General features: G+C 42.6%; 1 protein-coding gene across 1 annotated transcript; it reads right to left on the minus strand.

Annotated features, from left to right (window-relative positions):
* Positions 1 to 4,329: 4,329 nt before the first annotated feature.
* On the minus strand, positions 4,330 to 9,836 carry LOC118827911 (chymotrypsin-like elastase family member 2A). Its single transcript, XM_036734262.1, has 6 exons — positions 9,755 to 9,836; positions 9,116 to 9,225; positions 8,014 to 8,183; positions 6,884 to 7,167; positions 5,472 to 5,635; positions 4,330 to 4,524 (listed from the first exon to the last, which is right to left on the minus strand). Exons 1-6 carry the CDS (start codon positions 9,834 to 9,836, stop codon positions 4,345 to 4,347), a joined length of 990 nt encoding a protein of 329 aa, XP_036590157.1. The 3' UTR covers positions 4,330 to 4,344.
* Between the last annotated feature and the right edge of the window lie 11,143 nt (positions 9,837 to 20,979).

The raw sequence follows: 20,979 nt of genomic DNA on the forward strand, positions 1-20,979 counted from the left end.
TGCAAGTTATTAAAAACAAAGCTACTCTATCTTCCCAACGTGTTCCAACAAAATCTTTCATAACTTCCAGCATGGTATCTTAATAAAGAATAAAGTTTTCTTTAAAAAAAGTAATAAAGATAACAAATGGGAATAGTAAATGTAGGAGGGATTGTTGTTGGGGTTATGAATTAGTACAATCCGTTCCAATCCAGAATTATGCAAATAAATTGACTTAAAAAGTCCATACCATTTGAAATAAGCTATAGACCCCTGCGGGTGTGCACACACACACACATAAATACATGCTCATTCCCTCTCTCTTATCTAATCACCATAGTTAGCATTTCTAGAACATTAAATAATAGTGGTGACAATGCATGTTTTTTGCTTTATCCTCAATCTCATTGGAAACTCTTCTAGTATTTCTACATTACAAATAATATTAGCTCTAGTTTTCAGATAGTTACTATTTACAGTATTATCAAATGTGATATCATATAAAGGTACTTTGTACCTGAAAGTTGTTATGTAAATAAATGTATGTTATTAATATTCTAGGGGCAGCTAGGTGGTATAGTATATACCATGCCAGACCTGAAGTCTGGAAGACCTGAGTTCAAATCTGGCCTCAGACACTTTCTAGTTATGTCACTCTAGGCAAGTCACCTAACTTCTGTTTATCTCAGTTTACTCATCAATAAAGTGGGAATAAGGATAGCATCTACCCCCCAGGATTGTTGTGGAGCTCAGATGACATCATAATTGCAGGGTGCTTAGCACAGTGCCTGGCGCATGATAAGCACTATATAAATGCAAGTACCGTATATTGGATTTGAATGTGATTAAAATGGTTGAAAACTGTTAAATATTCAATTGGGTATATTTTGCTTTAAAGTGGATTAAAAACTTATTTGGGGGGAGTCAGGGTGGGGAAGTAGCAAAGACCTCTTAAGTTTCTCTTATCCGTGAAATTTTTAGGACTTTCTATTCTGGAGGGGATCTTATCACTCCTGCTGACTTCGTGTCAATGTCAAAATGCTAAAGTAATGAAGTTTGAGAAACTAAGACCACTCCCAGTCCAAGCAGGGAAACTTACAAGTTTGCTTACCATAAATCATGAGCTTTATCTGATAAATTATTTGGCTATCACTTAGGAAAATCAGGAAATTGTACCTGTTAATAAATAGTACTATTGAAGCTCCATCTTGGAGGCGACTTAGTAACAATAGACCCTAGATCCAAAGATTTAATTTTTGCTTCAGGAGTCAGTAGGCAATACAGAATTGGAGGCTTACCGTAGTCAGAATTTTTCCGGGGTTTTGAATCAACTATCGGGTATTAACTTGTATGTGTGAAACTCTAGAATGTGGTTATTCTTAATTTATAAATGAAGGATAAATAAGATGTTCTTTTGTGTGCTTATTGTGAACTGTTATTGCAATAAAATTAGAAAAATAACAATAACTTAGCCCTAAGCTATGATTGGTACAATCTTGATTTTGAGGGTAAAATCTCTTGGGACTATAATTTGATATTGTTCTGAGTTTTAAATTTCAGGTATGGTTGTCTGAATTGTCATCAAGCCAATAGTCCACCATTCAAAGGAATATCATGTGCTGCCCAAAGGGAGTTGTGGCAAGTAAAAATTTTCAAGAGGCAGAGTTTCTGGGTAAATTATAATCAATTTTATCAACCACTGCTTTAGCAGCATTATCTAGAGAATCGCTACAAGTGACCTGCCACCTGGCCATGATCAAGGAAAAACCTCCACAAACCTGCCCACATCCAGACATGAGATGCACAGAAAGTGTTTGTCAGACTCCTGAAGATCATGGATGTTGCCAGAGGACTTAACACCCTTAAAGCTAAAGCTACATTGAGTTTCTTTTTTCACCCTATTGTAATTTTGCTTATTTTATTAGTTCTCTGTGTGTTATGGACCGTTACCCATTTTGTAAGCTGCTTATCATTTCTACTTGGACTGATACCAATTTGGGAACCAAGGCCCCTTGCACTCAAGGTTGCCGGTCGTGGTTTGCCCGTGGTATGTATGCAGAAGCCCATCACGTGGACTCTAGCTGCCTTTCTTATTTAACTCTTTACTGTGACAAAATGGGGGAGAAAAGTGGGTAGCCTTACTTTCTAAACACCTGCAAATTGATTTTATTGCCCCTGCCATTTGAACACCTGCAGAATGACTTTGTCGAACAGCCAAAATCTACGGGCTACAGATATATTTTGGGGTGTGGGTAGAAGATTTCCCAGATCTACCCAGATGCCACCAAGGTTGCTGAGGGAATGACTTGGATACAACAGTCCCAGGTGAATCCTGCCATGGTTGACCTTAGCCCAGCAGAGAAAGCAGCCCCTGATTGGCCCCTGAAAAAGGACCCCAAGACCAATCAATAGTCTTTGGCCACTTGTTTGTTTGACACTTATAATTAGGACCCAGTCCATCACATGTTATCTACCATGCATTTGATTTGTTATTTGCACTTTATATTCCATTTTGCATCCTTGGGATTATGGAAACAGGAGCCCAGTACTTATATGTATCTGATCCAGCATGCTAGTCATGCCCCTAACTGGACCAGCTGCTAGATATGTGCTCATGCTCCTTGTCCTTAGGGGAAGAGATGCCCCTGGTGGGCCTGCGGTCAGATTGTTTTGCAATCAATGAGGCTAACCTAGATACAAACCAAACCAAATTGTACTGCCATAAGCTTAGTCCTCCCACTCATTCACTTTTTGTTTTGGTTTGGTTTTTTTGTGGGTTTTTTTTTGGCTGGGCAATTGGGGTTAAATGACTTGCCCAAGGTCACACAGCTAGTACATGTGTCAAGCGTCTGAGGCCGGATTTGAACTCAGGTCCTCCTGACTGCAGGGCCGGTGCTCTACTCACTGCGTCACCTAGCTGCCCCGATTCATTCACTTTTAATTGGGAAGAGATCATTGACTTTTCACAGTTCTCACCCACTTTGAGCTTAAGACATATCATCAGACCACTAGTTTTATGCTATGAGTGAAATGGGACACAAGGTCAGGAAATGAGATGGTAAATGGGATGTAATTATACCCTATCCCTGAAATGAAACATGACTATTCAGGATGGAAAGGGCCTTCTGAGAATTTTTCTTGAGCCAGCAGGCTTGGCACACATAACCAGATTCTTTAGGATAGCCCCACAGGGATTTTATTTCCTATGTAACAAAAAAGGGTTTTACTGGCTCTCCTCAAATTGGATGGGCAGGTGTGGTTTTGGGCGGGTACTTCTGGCCTCTGACCCACAACTACCCTGCCTCTTAACACACACTTGTGAAGCAAGCATGCAGTCATCCAAGCATGCTACACTTTCCCCTTTAGTGAGACTGAATGTACCTTTTCCATCCTATTAGCTATGTATGTGACTAAATGCAGTCTGGTGCTCCAGAATAAAAGGAACAAAATTTTGCAAGTATTTGTTAATGAAAGCATAGATGCTGTGGAGGACTTTAATACTGAGGTCCACATGCTTGGAGCTGTGGCCTCACAAAACAGGCTGGCTCTAGGTTTCCTCCTGGCAGTGAGGGGAGGGGTGGGTACTCTCATAGGTCAGGAATGCTATACCTGGGTTCTCGACAACTTCATTGACATCCATACCCATATGGACTCAGTTCAGAATTCCTGGAACAAGTTCTAGGTGTAGGATGGGAAGGAACCCTGGTCCCCATGGGAATGTCGAACCTCTTTGCTCCCAAATCTCTCATGGCGGAAATATCTGTTTGTGGGTTTTCTCTTAGGGATTATGTGTAACTTGTGTTTACAATGCCTTCCTTGGTGCAAAGAATTGATTCCTAGAACAATTCCCACATTGCCAGCAGCAGAGATTCAGATGGTGCAGTTGAGCAAAGAGGAGACATATAGGTCTGATTGCGGTGCTGTATCATGAGTATGGTTAACACCAAAGGGGGATTATTGTGCAAAATCAGCCACCACTGCAGGCAAAGTGATCTCTTGACCTTTAGACTCTAAGGACAAGGCAGCTAGCCTGCTTGAAATGGCAGAGCACAAAAGTGCTAATTCCATCTCCCTGTGATGCTGTAACGAGGGAAGCCAGGTGCTAAGGTAGCACTAATCCCACCTCCTCGTTGAAACGTGTACTAATTAGGATTGTCTTGCCCTTCCATGGAAGCTGTTTACTCTTGTCTATAAAATCAGAGTGCAGGTTGAATTCCAGGCAGGCCTTCCTCCAACTGCAAGCTGCCTTGGTGTGCTAATAAACTCTTTTGTCTTATTTCCAGAAGTTTGCCTTATTAGACCAGGCTGAGGCCTGAACCAAGACTTTTTTTTCAAACAACCCACCCGTATACCATCCCTTTGGACTCAGGAGAAGAAAAAATCACGGATTCTGGTGGCCTCAATCCATGTTCTATAGGAAGCAGTCCTGGTGAAGACACTGGGCTTGTTCTCAGCTTGGCATCCAACAGGCCCAAAACTAGCTATGCCATGGACTTCCCACTCATTCCTTCCCATCTGGCAAAGCAAGGGGCCCCCTGAGTCTCCCTGGAAAATACCAATGAGAGAGTTCAATTAGGAGAGCATTGACTGACCCATTAAGAGGCTAGCTACACAAGGCACTGTCCAAGTCCATCTCTTTTGGGTGCCAGGGATAAAGGCTATCTCTAAGGGGTGCAGGACTTAGGGATATAGCATAGTACAGCTAGCAAATCAGCCAGTATATTCACCACCCTTATACCCATACCCAGATGAAAGGAGTTTACATTGAATCCCAAGGGAATTAATGAGACTATTAGGGTGGGGAACCTACAGCCTTGAGGCCACATGTGACCCTCTAGGTCCTCAAGTGTGGCCAGGCCTTTGACTGAATCAAAAAGTGGCCTAGGTGATAGTAAGAAAATGTACAAGCTCATTTATGAAGATTAACCTTTTTTTTTTTTTTTTTAAAGAATTGGGAAGGAGCCTCCTTTCCCAACTCGTAGAGGAACTGACTAATCCCTGGGTTCCACCAATATGTGGCAGAGAGAGCTGGGAAGTGGACAGAGAGCCCAAAGAACAAGGCCCAAGATATCATCGTATTTACCATAACCCCTGGAAAAACTGGAAACCTAGGGCCTTAGAACAAAGCCTAGTAATAATATAAGTGAACCTGCATGTTCCCAAAAAAGTTGGATGGAGGTTGAATTTTGACACATTGAATCCAATTTTAAAAGAAGGAGGAGATGCCATGAAGTAAGCAGAACCAAGTGAATAGTTTAAATAATGATCATAATAAGTTAAACAGTACTGGAAGATGTCAGAACTCTGATTAATGCGGTGACTAATCATGAGCTCAGAGGACTGCCAAGGGAAGAATGTCTCCTAGCTCTTGATAGGTGCAGAGTGAAACACATCTTTCAGGCATTTCCCTAGGCTCAGGATTTGGAAGAAGTGAAATTGGGTACCAATATGAGGTCTGAAAAGATGTCTCTACTTCCCTGCTACCTCCTTACCTGGCATGCAGCAGGAGACCCCTGGAGATCTCCAAAGCCCACACATAACATAGTTGGGTTTACTTTGTCTCCCCAGACCTTTTCCTGTTGACAGGTAGTGAAATCCATGATAGGCAGCTGGGCTTGGTTCAGAACATTAGACAAAGTGGAGTTCTCCTCCCCACCTGACAAAAAAGAGACATATTCATGGCAGCCTCACTTGCCCCACAGATTATCTAGTTTTAGAAAGCCCTTTTGAATGAGAATAAGCACTAACAGCTTTTCTACCACAGCCTGTTGGTTATAGAGGGGTGTGGGCAGGGATGAGTTGAGGCAGGAAAAACCACTCCCATGGATCTAATTAGCATCTCCACACTGATGATTTTCAAATCGACTGGTCCTGCCCCTATCTCTTTCCTCACCTCCAATTCACATCTCCAACTGAAGTCCAGTAGAGACCTTAAACTCAATATATCCAAAACAGAACTCAGTATCTTTCCCCCTAAACTCTCCCTAAGTCCATGGAGGGCAACACCATCCTCCCATTCCCCAGGGCTCACAACCTAGGAGTCATCCTGGATTCTTCACTATCTCTCACCCTTCCTATATCTCTTATGTCCCATATCCATAATAAGCTGTTGCCAAGACCTGTGAATTTCACCTCTGCAACATCTCTCTTCTGACACTACTACCACCCTGGAACAGGCCCTCATCATCTCAGACCTGGCCTATTGTAATGACAACCTGCTTGTGGGTCTACCTGTCTCAAGTCTTTCCCCATTTCAATCCGTTCTCCATTTAGCCAGCAAAGTTATTTTCCTAAAATTCAGGTCTGATGATGTCATTCCCTGCTCTTCTCTGGCTCTCCTTCTACTCAATAAACTCCAATAGATTCCTCTTGCCTCCAGGAACAAATACAAAATGCTCTGTTCGGCACTCAAAACCTTTTATAAACTAGCCCTCTCCTACCTTTCCAATCTTTTTATCGCTTACTTCCAGACAGATATTTTTTGATACAATGACATTGGCCTCCTAGCTGTTCCAAGAACAAGACCCTCCATCTCCTGGTTCTTGGCATTTTCCCTGGCTGCCCTCCTTGTCTGAAATGCTTTCCTTCCTCTGTTCCCATCTACTGGCTTCCTTTAAATCCCAACTAAAATCCCACTTTCTACAGGAGGCCTTCCCCAATCCCTCTTAATTCCAGTGTGTTCCCTCAATATGTAATTACTTCATATACATGCTATTTATATAGCTTGCTTTGTGTATATCTGTTTGAATGTTGTCTCCCCCATTAGATTGTAAACTTCTTGAAGGCTTTTGCCTCTTCTGTATTCCCGATGCTTAGCATAGTGCCTGGAACATAGTAGGTATTTAATAAGTGTCTCTGATAGGTCAGGAAAGATATAGATGGCCTCCTCTTACCGGTGTATTACCTTGGGTCCCTCCCCAGCCAGTGACCCAGCAGAGCTGGCCAGGCCTGAGGCCAGGGCCTCCAGAGGTAGGTAGACATGCATAGTGCACAAAGGGACTACTGGGGATGTCGTGAACAGTCCGGACCAGGGCAATATCGTCGTTCAGCTGGTCGAGGTGTGGGTAGTGGAAGCGCTCATGCCGGTATATTCGTTTCACTCGGTGCACCCTCTGTGTTGCCTCTGTTTGGTTGAGCCGGTGTTTGCCCAACACAATGCGCCAGTTGGCAACATCATCCATCTTCCCCCTAGGATGGGGTTACAGGATCAGCCCTGGCCATGACCAGTACTGGGAGTGGGTGAGGACCCATGGTCACATGGAGGGGGAGCTGTAGTGACCATGCTGTGGGGAATGAGGTGGAGGACAAGGAGGGGCTGTCTCAGGGTAATATGGAAGAAATCCCCAGTGGATCCACCCATTTCACCCTCCCTGATGCAAGGAGATTTGGATATTCTCCCATTCTGAGCCCACAGATAAGGAAGAAGCCCTCTTTTTAGGTTTTATGGATGTTTAAGGTTTAAGCAGCTGCCTAGTTGTGAGAGGTGCTGGTAAGGACCATCCTTGCCCGCAAGTGTCTCCCCAACCTAAGGACTCAGGGATCTAGAAAATCCGCCATTGAAGACACTCCTTCAGTTAAGCATAACCTTTTCTGTATTCCTCTTTTAAAATGCAAAACACACCTGGGAGGGTTGGTAACCTCACAGAATTTACCACATCAGAGGGATTCTAGAGACACCTCCTGTCCCTAATTCAGAGGTGCTAATCATGCATCTAACTATAGCCTGCTAGGAGAGTTCTGCCCTTGCAGTCAGAAGACCTAAGTTTAGAGATTTTGCTTCTGCAGCTTCTTACTCTGTGACCACGGGCAAGTCATTTAGCCTTCTTTGGGACTCAGTTTCACTGTCTATAAAATAAATGGATCTGATTAGATGATTATTAAGACCTCTTCTGGCTTTAAATCCTAGGATGCCTAAGCTTCTGACTTGATTTTATGACTCCCAATCTAACCTCCTCAGTTTAGGGAAGTAGGGACCTCCCCATTTTTTCTTTCTTTCCCTACCCATCCCCCTGCCCACAAGAAACACCCACTTACCCAGAAAAGCAGTGAGCTGCAGTAAGGACCCAGCTGGGATGGATCAGGGTCCCCCCACAGACATGGACAAACCTGTGGCTCCCTTGGACCCGAGCCTGAGAGTGAGGAGAGGAGAGAGGATGTCCCAACATGTTTGGGCCAACATAGGACACTATTTTCATAGGGTGTTGAAACATTTTGTGTGTCAAGAGTCCATGGTGAGCCTCCCTCCCCTTAACCAATAATGTCTACAAGAACATGAAGGCATAGGTGCTAGAGGGAAGAACTAAAGTCAGGGGAAAGGGGAGGAAGGGAGGAGAATGAAAGAGGGGGAAAAGGAGAAATTAAAAGTACTCTAGGAAAATTTGAAGAGGGTGTGTGTGCCCAAAAGCCAAGTTCCTGTAAACAAAATTAAATCAAATATTTGTGCATCAAATTCTATTTTAAGTGCACTATTTCACTTTCTATGACCTCTGGAACTTACCCAAATACATGCTTTTGAAAAAAAAATCCTGATGCTATTTATGAGTCTCCATTTTTATTTTTAATTTTATTTGACACATGAAGAAACCCTGCAGTGAGCTCCTCTGCGATGAGAAGCATCTTTCCTTAAACCCATCTTTTAGGTAAATTTAGATTTTCTTCTTCTCAGTTTGCTTAATGTCATAGCTCACCAGTATCCTCATAAAAGGTGGGTGAGTATGGGGTTTCAACAGATAGCTAGTAGTTGGTGTTGATTAATACTTCCTTTCTCCAAATAACAAAATTTTATGCTTCTACCATGAGTCTAACCCCACAGAGTTCAAGTTCCTATGTGAGTCAGGGACAGGAAAGGCAACAAATATCCATACAGCTGCTGTAAGGTCAGGGAGGGAGCTTGGTCACACCTTCGGGTGACCAACTCAAGACATTAGTTACTAATGGGGAAATAGCCCTTTGTCCTTCCTTCCTCGAGGGTGGTGCTGACCAGGGTTAAGAAGGTGGGAGTTGGGGTCCTAGGACAAAGCTCTCCTTGTGAGTCACCCCTGAAGGAAAGCACCCAGGCCCCATCTCTATCCGAAGCCCTGTGCCCTCTACCCATAACCCTTCCCTGAGCTAGTGTCCCAGGGAATAGTCGTACCTGCATGGACACCTGCCAAGGCCATGAGTGAGGTCTGGCCTCACTACCCTGGATGATCCTCTCAGCAGAGCTGGAGTGGTGGAATGGGGCCACACCACAGTCCTGGGGCCAGTCTGGAAGGAGGAGGGACAGGACACTGCAGTGGCCTCACCACCCCAGGTGGGAGGAGCCCCTTCCCCAATGCTTATCTCATCGAGGCTCCAAGGAGTGAAGGAACACTTGAGATTACTACTTAAGGAACAGCCACGGAGTTCAGGATGAAATGGCAAATTTTCTGTTGCTCTGGGAACCCATACTGCCAGATTCCTAGCTCCCTCACCTCTCCCTCACCCACAGGACTCTGGAGTTGTTCCTGGCCAGAACTTGCAGTAACTGCTCCCCACCCCCTACCTCTCACCTATTTCACCCCTCCTCTTCCATTCCCTGTAAGCTGTTACGGAAGTTAAGGCCTTGCCTGGTTGTCAGGGACAGCTTGCAATCGTCCTTCATGGGAAGCTCACTGTCCAAGACTTAGGACAACAGTTCCATTGTGCAGGAATGGACCTGGCCAGGCCCCTAGGCTCCTCTCTTCAATCACCATCTGTGGGACTCTGAGGTTCAATGCCAGCCCATAGTTACAGGGAGATCAAGGCCTTCACTCACCCAAGGTCTGGTGCCCAGTGAATGCCACTGCACTGGCTAGTGATAGCAAGGCAAGAAAGAGCAGCGGAGCCAGGAAATTCATGTCCAGACATGGCCTTGGTCTATGGAAAGTGTAGGCTGGAGAATTTATATCCTGCTTCCCTGGGGCTGAGGCCTCTGGTTCTGATGAAATGGCTGGAACAATACATGACGAATGCCAGCTCGGGCCTGGATGCTTCTGCCTGGGGCCAGCAGTTCTGCCACAGCAACAAGGCACACAAGCAGGCAGGCTTGGCCATCAGCAGTTTTGCCCAGAGAAAGGACCAATAGAATAGAAAGTAACAGCCCAGCCTCCCCCCATCCCACCCTCTCTCTACCCCTCACAGGTAGGGAGCCTTTGGAAATTTGGTTCTTGCTTCCTTCTGTGGTGAAGAACTCCAGAACCAAGAGACATGGGATGCAGGAATCACTGAATCTTGAGTTGCCTAACACCTTAGGCAAAGCTGCCTCTATTAGGAGGCAACTGGTGGTACAATGGATGGAGCATTGGGCCTGGAGTCAGTTAGACCCGAGTTCAAATCCAAACTCAAACACTTGCTGTAATCCTGGGTGAGTCACTTCCCCTCCATTTGTCTCCATTTCCCCATGCGTAAAACAGGGATAATAATAGCACCTACCTCCCAGGATTGTAATGGGGATAAAATGAGATAATATTTGTAAAGCATTTAGCACCATGCCAATGTTAGCTATTACTATGGCTAACACAAATGCTGCTTACTACGATTTATCTTGTTCCGTGATGTGCCACATGTCTTGTCCAGCCCCAGTAGGGCTCAGCGACCTACTGAAATCTATCATTGTGTCTTACATTTACACAGGACTCTATCATCACCATGTTTTTGCTGAGTATTTATTGTGTTGGACACTTTAAAAAAATTTGTATTGCTATCTTTTTGTTTTTATATCACTTCTATTTTCCCAATGTTTGCGCCTCCTTCCCTCTCCCAGAGAGCCATTCCTTGTGCTGGTTATTTTTAAAGCATTTTCACATAAATTAAGTAATTTGCTTCACAGCAGGTATTACCACTTAAATCAGAGGTGTCCAACATGCTCCCTCCCCTGCCCTCCTGCCCCAGCTACCTGTGACCCACAATACTCCAGAGTGTCCAGATTAAAATGTAGTTGGAAAATATTTAACAGAATGAATCAAAATACAATACAACATAGGTAATGTTAATTTGTGATTTTCTAAGTCAACATATGGTCCAGCAGAGGTACATTTCTATTTGACTTTGACCCCATTGATTTAATGGTTAACAGACCAGAGGTTGGAGAAATTGTTCCATAGGATAATGGAAAGAATGTTGAACAAAGAGGCAGAAGACCTGGGTTCTGATCTCAGATCTGCAACTAACTTGCCAAATGGCCTTAGCTCACTTCTTTCCTCTGGGTCTCCATTTCCTCTAAAGGGTTTAGACCATGAAATTTAGGGCTGAGAGCCTAAAGGTAACTAAGAAGCAGACTAAAGATTCAAATACAGGCCATCTGGTAAAAGCTTTGTCTGTACAGTCAAAAGACCTGGGTTTAAATTCTACCTCTGACATTTACTACATAGATGACCTTGGGGTGGACCAGATGGCTTCCAAGGTCTCTTCTGGCTCTAAATCTATAATTCTTTGACTACAAGTTCAGTTTTCTGGAAGACAGTATGGAATGTGGATCTGGAATAAATAGATCTGGGTTCATATTTCACTCATGTGATCTTGGGCCAGTCACTAAGGCTCTTCCTGAGCCTTAGTATTTTCATCTCCAAAATGGGAATAATACTGTGTACCCTCACATGGTTGTTGTGAGGAAAATTCTCCATAAACTTCAAAATGCTACATATTCTACATAAATTTCAAAATGCTATGTATTCTATATTCTATAATAATAGAAAGAGGTCACTATGGTCTTCTTTCTAACTCTATGATTCTAAGACTTACCCAAGGTCACCCAGCTGTTCAGCGATACATTTTGAAGTAAAATCCATGTCTCCAGATTCTAAGCCCTGTGAGGCTTTTTTGCTACTAGCCTACAAGACCTTCTTGAATCAAACTGAGCATCTCAGTGCAAACATAGTTGAGGGGTGTGTGTGTGTGTGTGTGTGTGTGTGTGTATGAGAAAAAGTGGTTTCCTCATTTTACAGATAGAGAAACTGAGGCCCAGGGAATTTATCTAATTCAGCTACTCCCACCCAAACACAGGAAGCTATAGAAGCTGAATCTCGACAGTTGCCTCAACTTAGTGATAGAAGATTGGGGATTGGGAGGAGCTTATCCTGGGACTATATATATATATATATATATATATATATATATATATATACATATATCTTGGACCATCCTTTCCCATCATAACCTGATAAGTAGCCACCTAATGCACCATGCAGTAGGTGGCTACTTACCAGGTAGGATTTAAAGAGTCCAAAAAAGCCAGGCCTTAATCAATATGTCTCCTCTATTTATGCCTGAAATTCTATCATTTAGTAAATCACTCATTTGAGGTAAGCCCGGAGAGGACAAAGAATACTCCCAAAGGGTTGGAGGCTGGGACATTAGAAAAGAGGACATTGAAAGTGAGCAGCTGGCTAAAAAGGTGGTGTTTGTTAGAGAATGAGATTTGGCATTCTGCACCTCAGTATAGAAATAGGAATGATGAATTCCTGGCAAGAGATAGATATGCCTCTGCTGCATTCCCTGCTTCTGAGAGCCAGGAAGAAGTATTTTCCCAGAGGCTTGCAAACAAGAGGCCTGTTTAAAGGAAGATAAGAGAGAAAAATATCCAGATACAATTGTGAGCCAGGTACCATTACAAAGCAGATCCAGCATAGGAAAGATGGGGTAGCTAAGTGGCACAGTGGATAGAGTGCTGGACCTGGAGTCAAAAAGACTCATCTTCCTGTGTTCAAATCTGGCCTCAGACACTTATTAGCTGTGTGACCCTGGGCAACTCACTTCACCCTGTTTGCCTCAGTTGCCTCATCTGTCAAATGAGCTGGAGAAGGAAATGGCAAACCACTCCAGTATCTTTGCGAAGAAAACCGCAAATGGGGACACAAAGAGCTGGACATACCTGAAAATGACTTCACAACAACAATTCTGAATGATAAGGAAGGAACTGGTCGGTGAAGTAGAAATGGCTCGAGTATTGGGAGAATACCTTTCAGGCCAAGTCTGATATGATGTATACCCTAGACTTTAGCAAATCAAACTTCACAGGCCTCGATAGGCTCCTGTGGCTAGATTCCCTATAAGGGAAGACAGCTCAAGAGCAAAGGCTCTCAAGAACAAAACTCTGCTGATGCAAACAAATCATCCTGATGAGGAAGCAAGGGAGAGGGAAGGCCACGCGAAGCCCAGGCTGAATGCACATGGAGCCAGCTCATAAGCTCGACATGTTCAAAGATACATACAAAACTTAGAAGTGAGAGCAGGGGAAGGTAGAAGGGACCATGCTAAGTGCTATACAAATATCATCTCATCTAACCCTCACAACACCCCTGCAAGGTGGGTGCTGTTATTATCCGCGTTTTACAGTTGGGGAAACTGAGACAAGGAGAGGTGAAGGAACTTGTCCAGGTATGGCAAGTTATCCGAGGATAGTTTTAAACTCAGGTCTTCCTGATTCTAGGCCCTGTGCTCTATCTGCTGGTGCCACCTGGCTGCCTTAAGTAGGTGACTCAAGACGAATTCAAAAAGTGATCTCTTTTAATAATAACAGTGAGTACAAAGTCCAGAATAAGCTAACTTCTAACAAAAAGATCTTTTAAAATTATCTTAGGGGGAGAAGTCAGAATGATGAATCTATTTTGCTTCGGCCTTCTTTTTCAAGGATAATCATCTTTTTTTTTCCTGGCTTGAAGGATAGAGAAATAGTCCTCAGGGAATGGAAACCTGAGATAAGGGAGGCCATCACTGAGTTCAAGTCACCAGACCCAGCAAAAATTCCACATGCGGTTGTTGAACTGCTTTTTGTCAGTAAGATGTAAGGAATCTTGGAGAGTGGAACAAAGGCCATAGGGCCAAAGATGAGAAAATATTGTCCCATTTTTCCCCAAAAGGGAAGAAAGTTGATAGTCTACACTCTACACCATCAAGTTTGACAGACCAGGGGGCTTCACATCAAATCCTGACAATATTCAAGAATGGCTTGTTAAATGGATGGTGGAGGAAGAGCATGTCAGGGAAGGATCTTAAACCCCCAAGCTGGAGGGAGAGGGCAGCCAGAAACCCCTCATGCATTGGGGGCTGGGGTATGTGATACAAGCAGCTGTCAGGTGTTAGCTTTGCCAAGGATCTCAATAAACTATACACCCACTCCTTGCTGGTTATTACTTTTGATGAGAGATGGGAGGGAGGGGAAAGGCATGGGGCAAATGTTTTCAACAAGGAATAGTCCATGTTTCAGTGGAAAGAACTTTTGATTTAGGATAAAAATTTCAAATCTCAGCCGTGCTAAGAAGCTGTTTTGTATTTTGCCACACAGTCAAAAGTGCTTTGTTGAATCTGATCCCCACTCAGAAGCTATAAAGATGCCTGCTGGGTTGGAAGACTGTGGAACTAGTTTCAGAGATGGGGCTGCCTTCTCTTTCCAAAGTAGCAAGAGAATTGTTAGAATAAAGGCCCCTTCATTGTTTTACATGATTGCACTTCTACAAACTACATTAGATCGCTTACCATCTCAGGGATGGGGAGGGGAAGGAGAGAGGGATAGAATTTGGAACTCAAAACTTAAAAAAATGTTTTAACATCAATTAGGGGGAAAATACTATTTTAAAAAAAGATAAATAAAGGCCCCTCTAAGACCAATTGGGCCATACCTGCATCTTGAGAGAGCTGGAGGTATTGTCCAGACATAAAGCCCTATTGAGCAGGCCCGTCCCATGAGGAGCCCCTGAAAAGCCTACCATGTTTCCAGACAACCTGGCTATTTTTCTGTTTATGAGGTTTCAATTATAGGATACTAGAATTCACTCTTAAGTCATTGCTAAAAAAATCATCTGATACTTGTGAGATTATTGTGAATGAGATAACAGATGTAAGGTCCTTTGCAGACCTTAAAGCTCTTATAAATGATAACTATTACTGTTGTTGGTACCTGAGTCCTAGGACTTGCAGTCTGTACAGATGTGAAAAACAAGTAATCCATGTTTTCTGAAGTGGAAGAAAGACAAAAAACACAGAAAGATCAAGATGAATGCAAAGAGACAAAGGGGAAAAACGAACAGATGGAGCCAGAGGGACAGGTCTAGAGAGACACAAAGAGAGAGGGCCAGTCACAAAGAGCTTTCTCATCTGAGACTGCCTTTTAGGCAAAGGTTCTTAAACTTTTTTGCATGTCACAGGCCTCTTCTCAGAACAATAGTTTTAAATATACAAAATAAAATACTTTAGATTATAAGGAAACCAATTATACTGAAATACAGTTTTCAAAATATTTTTTAAACATAATTCCACACATCCCAGGTTAACAATCCTTTGCTGTTGTCCCTGCCCATTGTTGACAAAGGAATGAATCTCAAATGGTCCAGGGCCTTTTCCATGAAGCAGAGCTCTGTTTAAAGTTCTCCAAAAGGAAAAGGGATTGAAATCATTCTGGGCAGAAGGCAGGACTAGAAAGCAGATAGATATTCTTCCTCAGCACCTTGGGCCACAAGCAGAGAGGCTCCTATTCTCTGGCACAGTTCCAGTGAAGTTATACTTGGTCTTGGTGGGAAAACCTAGCCAAAGGATGAAGTCAGCTCCCCAAGGACCAGTCATGAGGATGATGTTCAGATGGGATGTTTCCAAGTGACCAAAGAAGAAACAACAAGTAACATTACACCCTTAGGACAGACACAGGTAAAACTTGCCAATTTACTTAGTGAATTCCTTAACTTGGTTCTACATCTTAAGTACTCTGTCTAAAGGGTCTGTTTGGGCTGTTCTTCCTGCCTGATATGGGTCTCTGAAGCTTACACAAAAATTTCCATGCCTATAATATTCCTCCGGGTCTTGAGAGCTTGAGTTTCAGGAATGCTAGGTATGGGTAAAGGTAAAACGGGTGGATTATTATCTCTTCATCCATAAGCCATTGCATTTTTTGTCCCTGGGAAAAAGTATCTCCACGGGGATGAGTATCTGCACCCCACAATGATCTGAATACAAGAGAATTTGAGTTAAGAAGCAGCATGGCATCCAAGCACAAAGTTGTCCAACAGGCAGCACTCCTCAGTGTGACCTAAACCAGATTAAAATGTAGTTCCCATCTGATTTTCATGTGGTGTATTAATTTTAAAAAAAGAAATATAAACATGTGTGATTTTCTAATATGTGGGCTGCCAGGATCCCTATGTACAGTTTAGTGGCACCATTTCTATTTCAGTTGGACACCACTAGGATAATGGGTAGGACAGTGGACTTAGAGTCAGGAGGACCTTGTAAGAACCCTGCCTCAGACACTTACTAGGGGTGTGACTCTGGGAAAGTCAACCTCCATATGCCTCAGTTTCCTTCTCTGCAAAATGGGGATATGCATTGGACTTGATGGCTCCTAAAGACCCTTCTTGTTCTAAACCTATCATCGACAGTTGATTCCCAGAATATGCTCCTGGAGAAAGGAAAAAAGAATAAAGGGTGGGGGCAATCACTTATTACTTACGTGGCATTTTACACATTAATTCAAATGTGACCTCTGACTGGAGGATGTACCTACGCCCTAGGATATACCCAGGTTGGGAAATCCTAGAGCCCATGATAGAAGAAGAGATGCAGCAGGGGATGGGGAGAGAGAAGAGAAATGAAGGAAATTTTTTTTTCATTTACATTATTGTGGTCAATGTTATATGTTGTTTCCCTGGCTTACTTCAATCTGCATCAGTTCTTATAATCTTCCTCTGAACTCTTTATTAGGAATGAATGAACAAAGCATTTATTAAGTGCTTACTTTATGACAAAGCACTGTGCTAAGCCCTGAGGGATACAAACAGAAAAGTAAGACAGCTTCTGCTCTCAAGGAACTCATATTCTAACTGGGAAGACAACACACACACACACACACACACACATATATATATATATATATATATAGATAGATACACACACACACACATACATACATACATAATGTTTCATATAAAGAAAAGATGGGATATTTGGCATTGTCAAAAATGTACCCGAAATATGTATGTGCGCATATATGTGCACACACACATGTACACAAAAGACATCAATAAGACTTAATAGAAATGAGAAAGAAAAGGGGAAGAAATGTAGGGATAACTATGTAGCTATTTCCCTTACCTAGCTAGGACTTGGTTTCTCAGCATGGGTATTTCTAAAGTGATTTTTGCTTTCCCTTCAGATAACTCCCAGCATTCCAAGTGCTTAGATACTTAAATCCAGAAGTAAAAGAATCTATTGTACCATCTGTCTAACTTAGTCCTTGCCTCATATATAGAAAGCACTGAAAGAAAATTAATTTTAATTGAAGTAGGTCCAGCTTCTTGCATCAGTTATATCATTGGGAACTTTGGGAGAGAATGAATATTCCAAGTTAAAAGTTCATATAAGGAAAAGATGGGACATTTGGCATAGCACGTACCCCAGGCTTTAAGAAAGATTTTTAAATGCTGAAGGAAAAGGTAAGGAATTACCTCAAAGCCAAAGCTTCCAAAAGAGCTTAGGATGGATTAAATGTTCTAAAAAATTAAGCTCCTACCATACAACCATGAATAATCTCAATGATCAAGAAAGGGGCCAGCTGTCTAATGAAACTTCACAGAGAGTTCACTGATACCTCTCTATTTTAAAAGGACATTTAAAAAAAATGTGCTAATGGGCACATGCCAAGGAAGCATAGAAGCATGTGGCCCATAGGGCCAGGAAATCCAAAGCCCAGAATGAGCTGAGGCTTGTTAAAAAGAAAAAAAAAGTCTAAAGCGCACAAAATGAGCCTCCAAAAGGAGTATGGTCTTTCTCACCCCAACACCCCTGCTTTCACTAGGCCAGTTACTCTACTAAGTAGATCCAGGCCATGCATCTAGAACTTTCTTTACTAGATAAATTATTATTTCCCTTCTTCTTTGTTCCTGTCCTCAAGAAAGAAGTATCTCTTCTATCCGAGGTAAATCACTCTACCAATCCTCTATTTCCCTTTTTAAAATAAACTTGACAAAAATAAACATGACTATTTCTATATACAAAGAACAGAATGAGGATTATATATGAAACTGTGAATCTGTTATGTACAGCCATATTTTAAAAACACCCATTAAATTTAGCACATTGACCCACATTCTTGATCCCATCCTCCCCTAAGAACCTACTGTCTCAATTATCACCTCCTCATTTTGTATCTTCAGTCTCTTCCTTCCCCATGGCTCCTGCCCCTCAAGCCTACAATCATGCTCAGGTCCCTCTCTCCCTCGTCTGAAAACTCCTTCCCCTTCTATCCTCTCCCTGTCCTAGCTACCTTTGTCTTTTTCTATTTTCTTTTGCAATTAAGCTTCAGAAAAGAATAGTGAGTATTCAGTGCCTCCACTTTTTTCCGCGCATCCTCTCCTTAAGAATCTGGCTTCAGGATCCACTTCCTTGAAGGTCTATATCAATAATTACAACAGCCTTCTCTTCAGTCATTCTCCTGGGCCTGACACCGATGAACACCTTCTCCCTCTGCTTCCATGATGCTGTACTCTTTACTTCTCTGACCACTCTTTTTCTGATTGCTAGCTCCTCTTACTTAGGAAATTAATATGAGGAATTTAGAGAAACATGGGAAGACTTGTATGAACTGACAGAGAAGCAAACAAGCACAAATAACTACAATAACGTAAATAAAAAAGACACAAAAAGTACACTTACTCTGAATGAATGCAAAGACCACCATTGAATACAGACTCAGGAAAACTGTGGATGGCCCATGTAGCATGTGAACAGACATAGTAACTGAACTGGCCAGTTTAACTTGATTGTTTACTTTGTTAAAACTGACGGGGTAGGAGTGGGGAAAGGGAGGGCATATAGGTACATTTATTGTGACATAAGTAAAAAGAGACATTAAAAGGTGGGCAGGATATTAAATTGCCCTAAAGATAGCTAAAACCTAACCGGAGTGAAGATATAATGCCCAATGGGGAACAGTTGAGATATGGTGCCTGGTAGAAAACAAGCTGAATAGAGAACATCACCATGACACACCACCATATTGGTGGATGGGCAGCATTAGAGGTATGTGTTACTTCTTCACATCTGTGCTCTAGCCACAAAAATCCCATTTGTGTGCTTCAACCTGTGAGTGTTTTGGCAACATACACATCCCCAGTGGTATATTATTCATATTTACGCTTTCCCCTGAGAGTATGATTATTTGTGGGAGAGTGAGGTCAAGGTTTATATCTGGAATGTTCTGCTATAATTGTCATTATTATGCTATTTCATTAAATGTCTTTGCTTTGAACTAAATGCACCTTCTGCACGACTACTAAAAGTAAACACACTGGTGGGCACCCTATAAGCTATAGTTTTGAAAGGATTCTGACCTACAAAGTATCTAAAACCTGGAGTAGCTTTCTGGGGCGGGGGAGGGGGTGTCTCAGGGTAAGGGATCCCTCGTATTATGTAACTGTTAAACAATGGAATAGGTTGTCTTGCAAAGTAGTGAGTTGCATCAATTTTTAAATTCCTAACCATTTCTCAAAGATACTATAGAGAAGATTCAGCTAGATGACTTCCAATATCCTTTCTAAATCTAAGACAGTGAGATTCTCTACAACAAAGGACTGGATTCATTATAACCAAAATAAATTAACAAATAAAAAATCTCCAGATGGTTCCTTTCCCAGCCCTGTAAAAGCTTTCTTACCCCATCTTTCTCCAAGCCCACAGTTTCACTAGTGCAACTGAATTAGGAGGCATGGGGGACCTATTTCCCATTTCCCACTGTCTCCCTGAATTCTGATATTTAAAAAACCCTCATCTTCTAATCTAACCTGGCTTCTGACTTATGCTTATGCAGATCCCTTTTGGGGCCATCCCTTTCCCTCCAACAATGGGAGAGGGCTTTCCCTTGTCCCCTCACCCCCACCCCATGAGTGACACAACCCCTACTCCTAGGTATGTGAATGAAATGAACCACTATCTTGGTAAAGTTTTGGAAGCTGCCTTCTTATTCATGTTGATTTAAAAAAACACACACAATCATAAGGGAACCCAAAAAGTCATGTTATAAAATAAAGTCACAACCGAAGGATTGAACTAGTGACATTGTAAACATTAAACCACAGCAGGTGTCAGACTTGTGGCTGAATTGGACAAACATATCTTCTTGCCCCAATTTAGTCATTAAGCCCACATTTGATAACTGAGTTGCTGGACTTTAAATAATTAATTCAGTTAGTTTGAGCTTAGAGATAACTAGGACAACACTTTGGGCTCAATCCCCATAGGGGCCAGTTAACTTTGCACAGAAAAAATAGTAAGAACCCTTGGTTTCCTGACTAGAGGCTGAGATATTAACACTGGCCAGAGACTGATACCGTACCCTAAACCCAGCCATAAATTTACAATACTCCCACCCTAACTATATATAAATTGATCTCTAATCCCAGCCTAATCCCTTAAGACCAACAACAGACGGAGCTCCTAATTGTAGCCAAAGATTGATCCCCTAACCTTGGCCACAGACTGACTCCTTAACCTTTAATACAAATTGACCTCCCCCACCCCCCACCCCTGGAGTCAGCCCGTATCTTAAATCTAGCCACAGAGTGACATTCCTCTGTCAACTCTGGTCCTAGATTGAGTCTCAATCCCAGTCCAAAACCCTAAATACAGAATGAGTTAGGAGCTAACTCCTATGACCAAGCCTCTAGTCCTGACCATAGACTGACTCGCTAACCATGGCTATAAACTGAATCCCGGCTCTCAGTCCCTTAGTCCTGGCCATAGCCTTAGGAGAGGGAGCATGGTATAGTGAAGAGTGTTGGATTTGGAGCCAGGAAGACCTCAGTTCAAATCCTACCTCAGACACTTACCAGCTGTTTGGCAAAATGAGAACAGTTGGACTAATTGGCCTATTGGGGCCCTTCCAGCTCTAAATCTATGCTCCTATAATTTAAAGTTAGCTACAAACTGAGCCCTGCCTATTACCCTCCACAGACCTTTGCTAGCCAAACACTGAGCATGAATCTGGGTCATAGACTGATCCCAACCACTCCCACCTCCAAC

The sequence above is a fragment of the Trichosurus vulpecula genome, chromosome 8 (assembly GCF_011100635.1).
Source record: "Trichosurus vulpecula isolate mTriVul1 chromosome 8, mTriVul1.pri, whole genome shotgun sequence".
NCBI lineage: Eukaryota > Metazoa > Chordata > Mammalia > Diprotodontia > Phalangeridae > Trichosurus > Trichosurus vulpecula.

Coding starts and splice junctions, on each gene's coding strand:
- LOC118827911 (XM_036734262.1), bottom strand. CDS start 9,836: ATGAATTTCCTGGCTCCGCTGCTCTTTCTTGCCTTGCTATCACTAGCC. Junction 5,636..6,883: donor TGGCTGGGGAGGGACCCAAG/GTAATACACCGG, acceptor CTTTTTTGTCAG/GTGGGGAGGAGAACTCCACT. Junction 4,525..5,471: donor GGTCTCCTGCTGCATGCCAG/GTAAGGAGGTAG, acceptor GGTATTTTCCAG/GGAGACTCAGGGGGCCCCTT.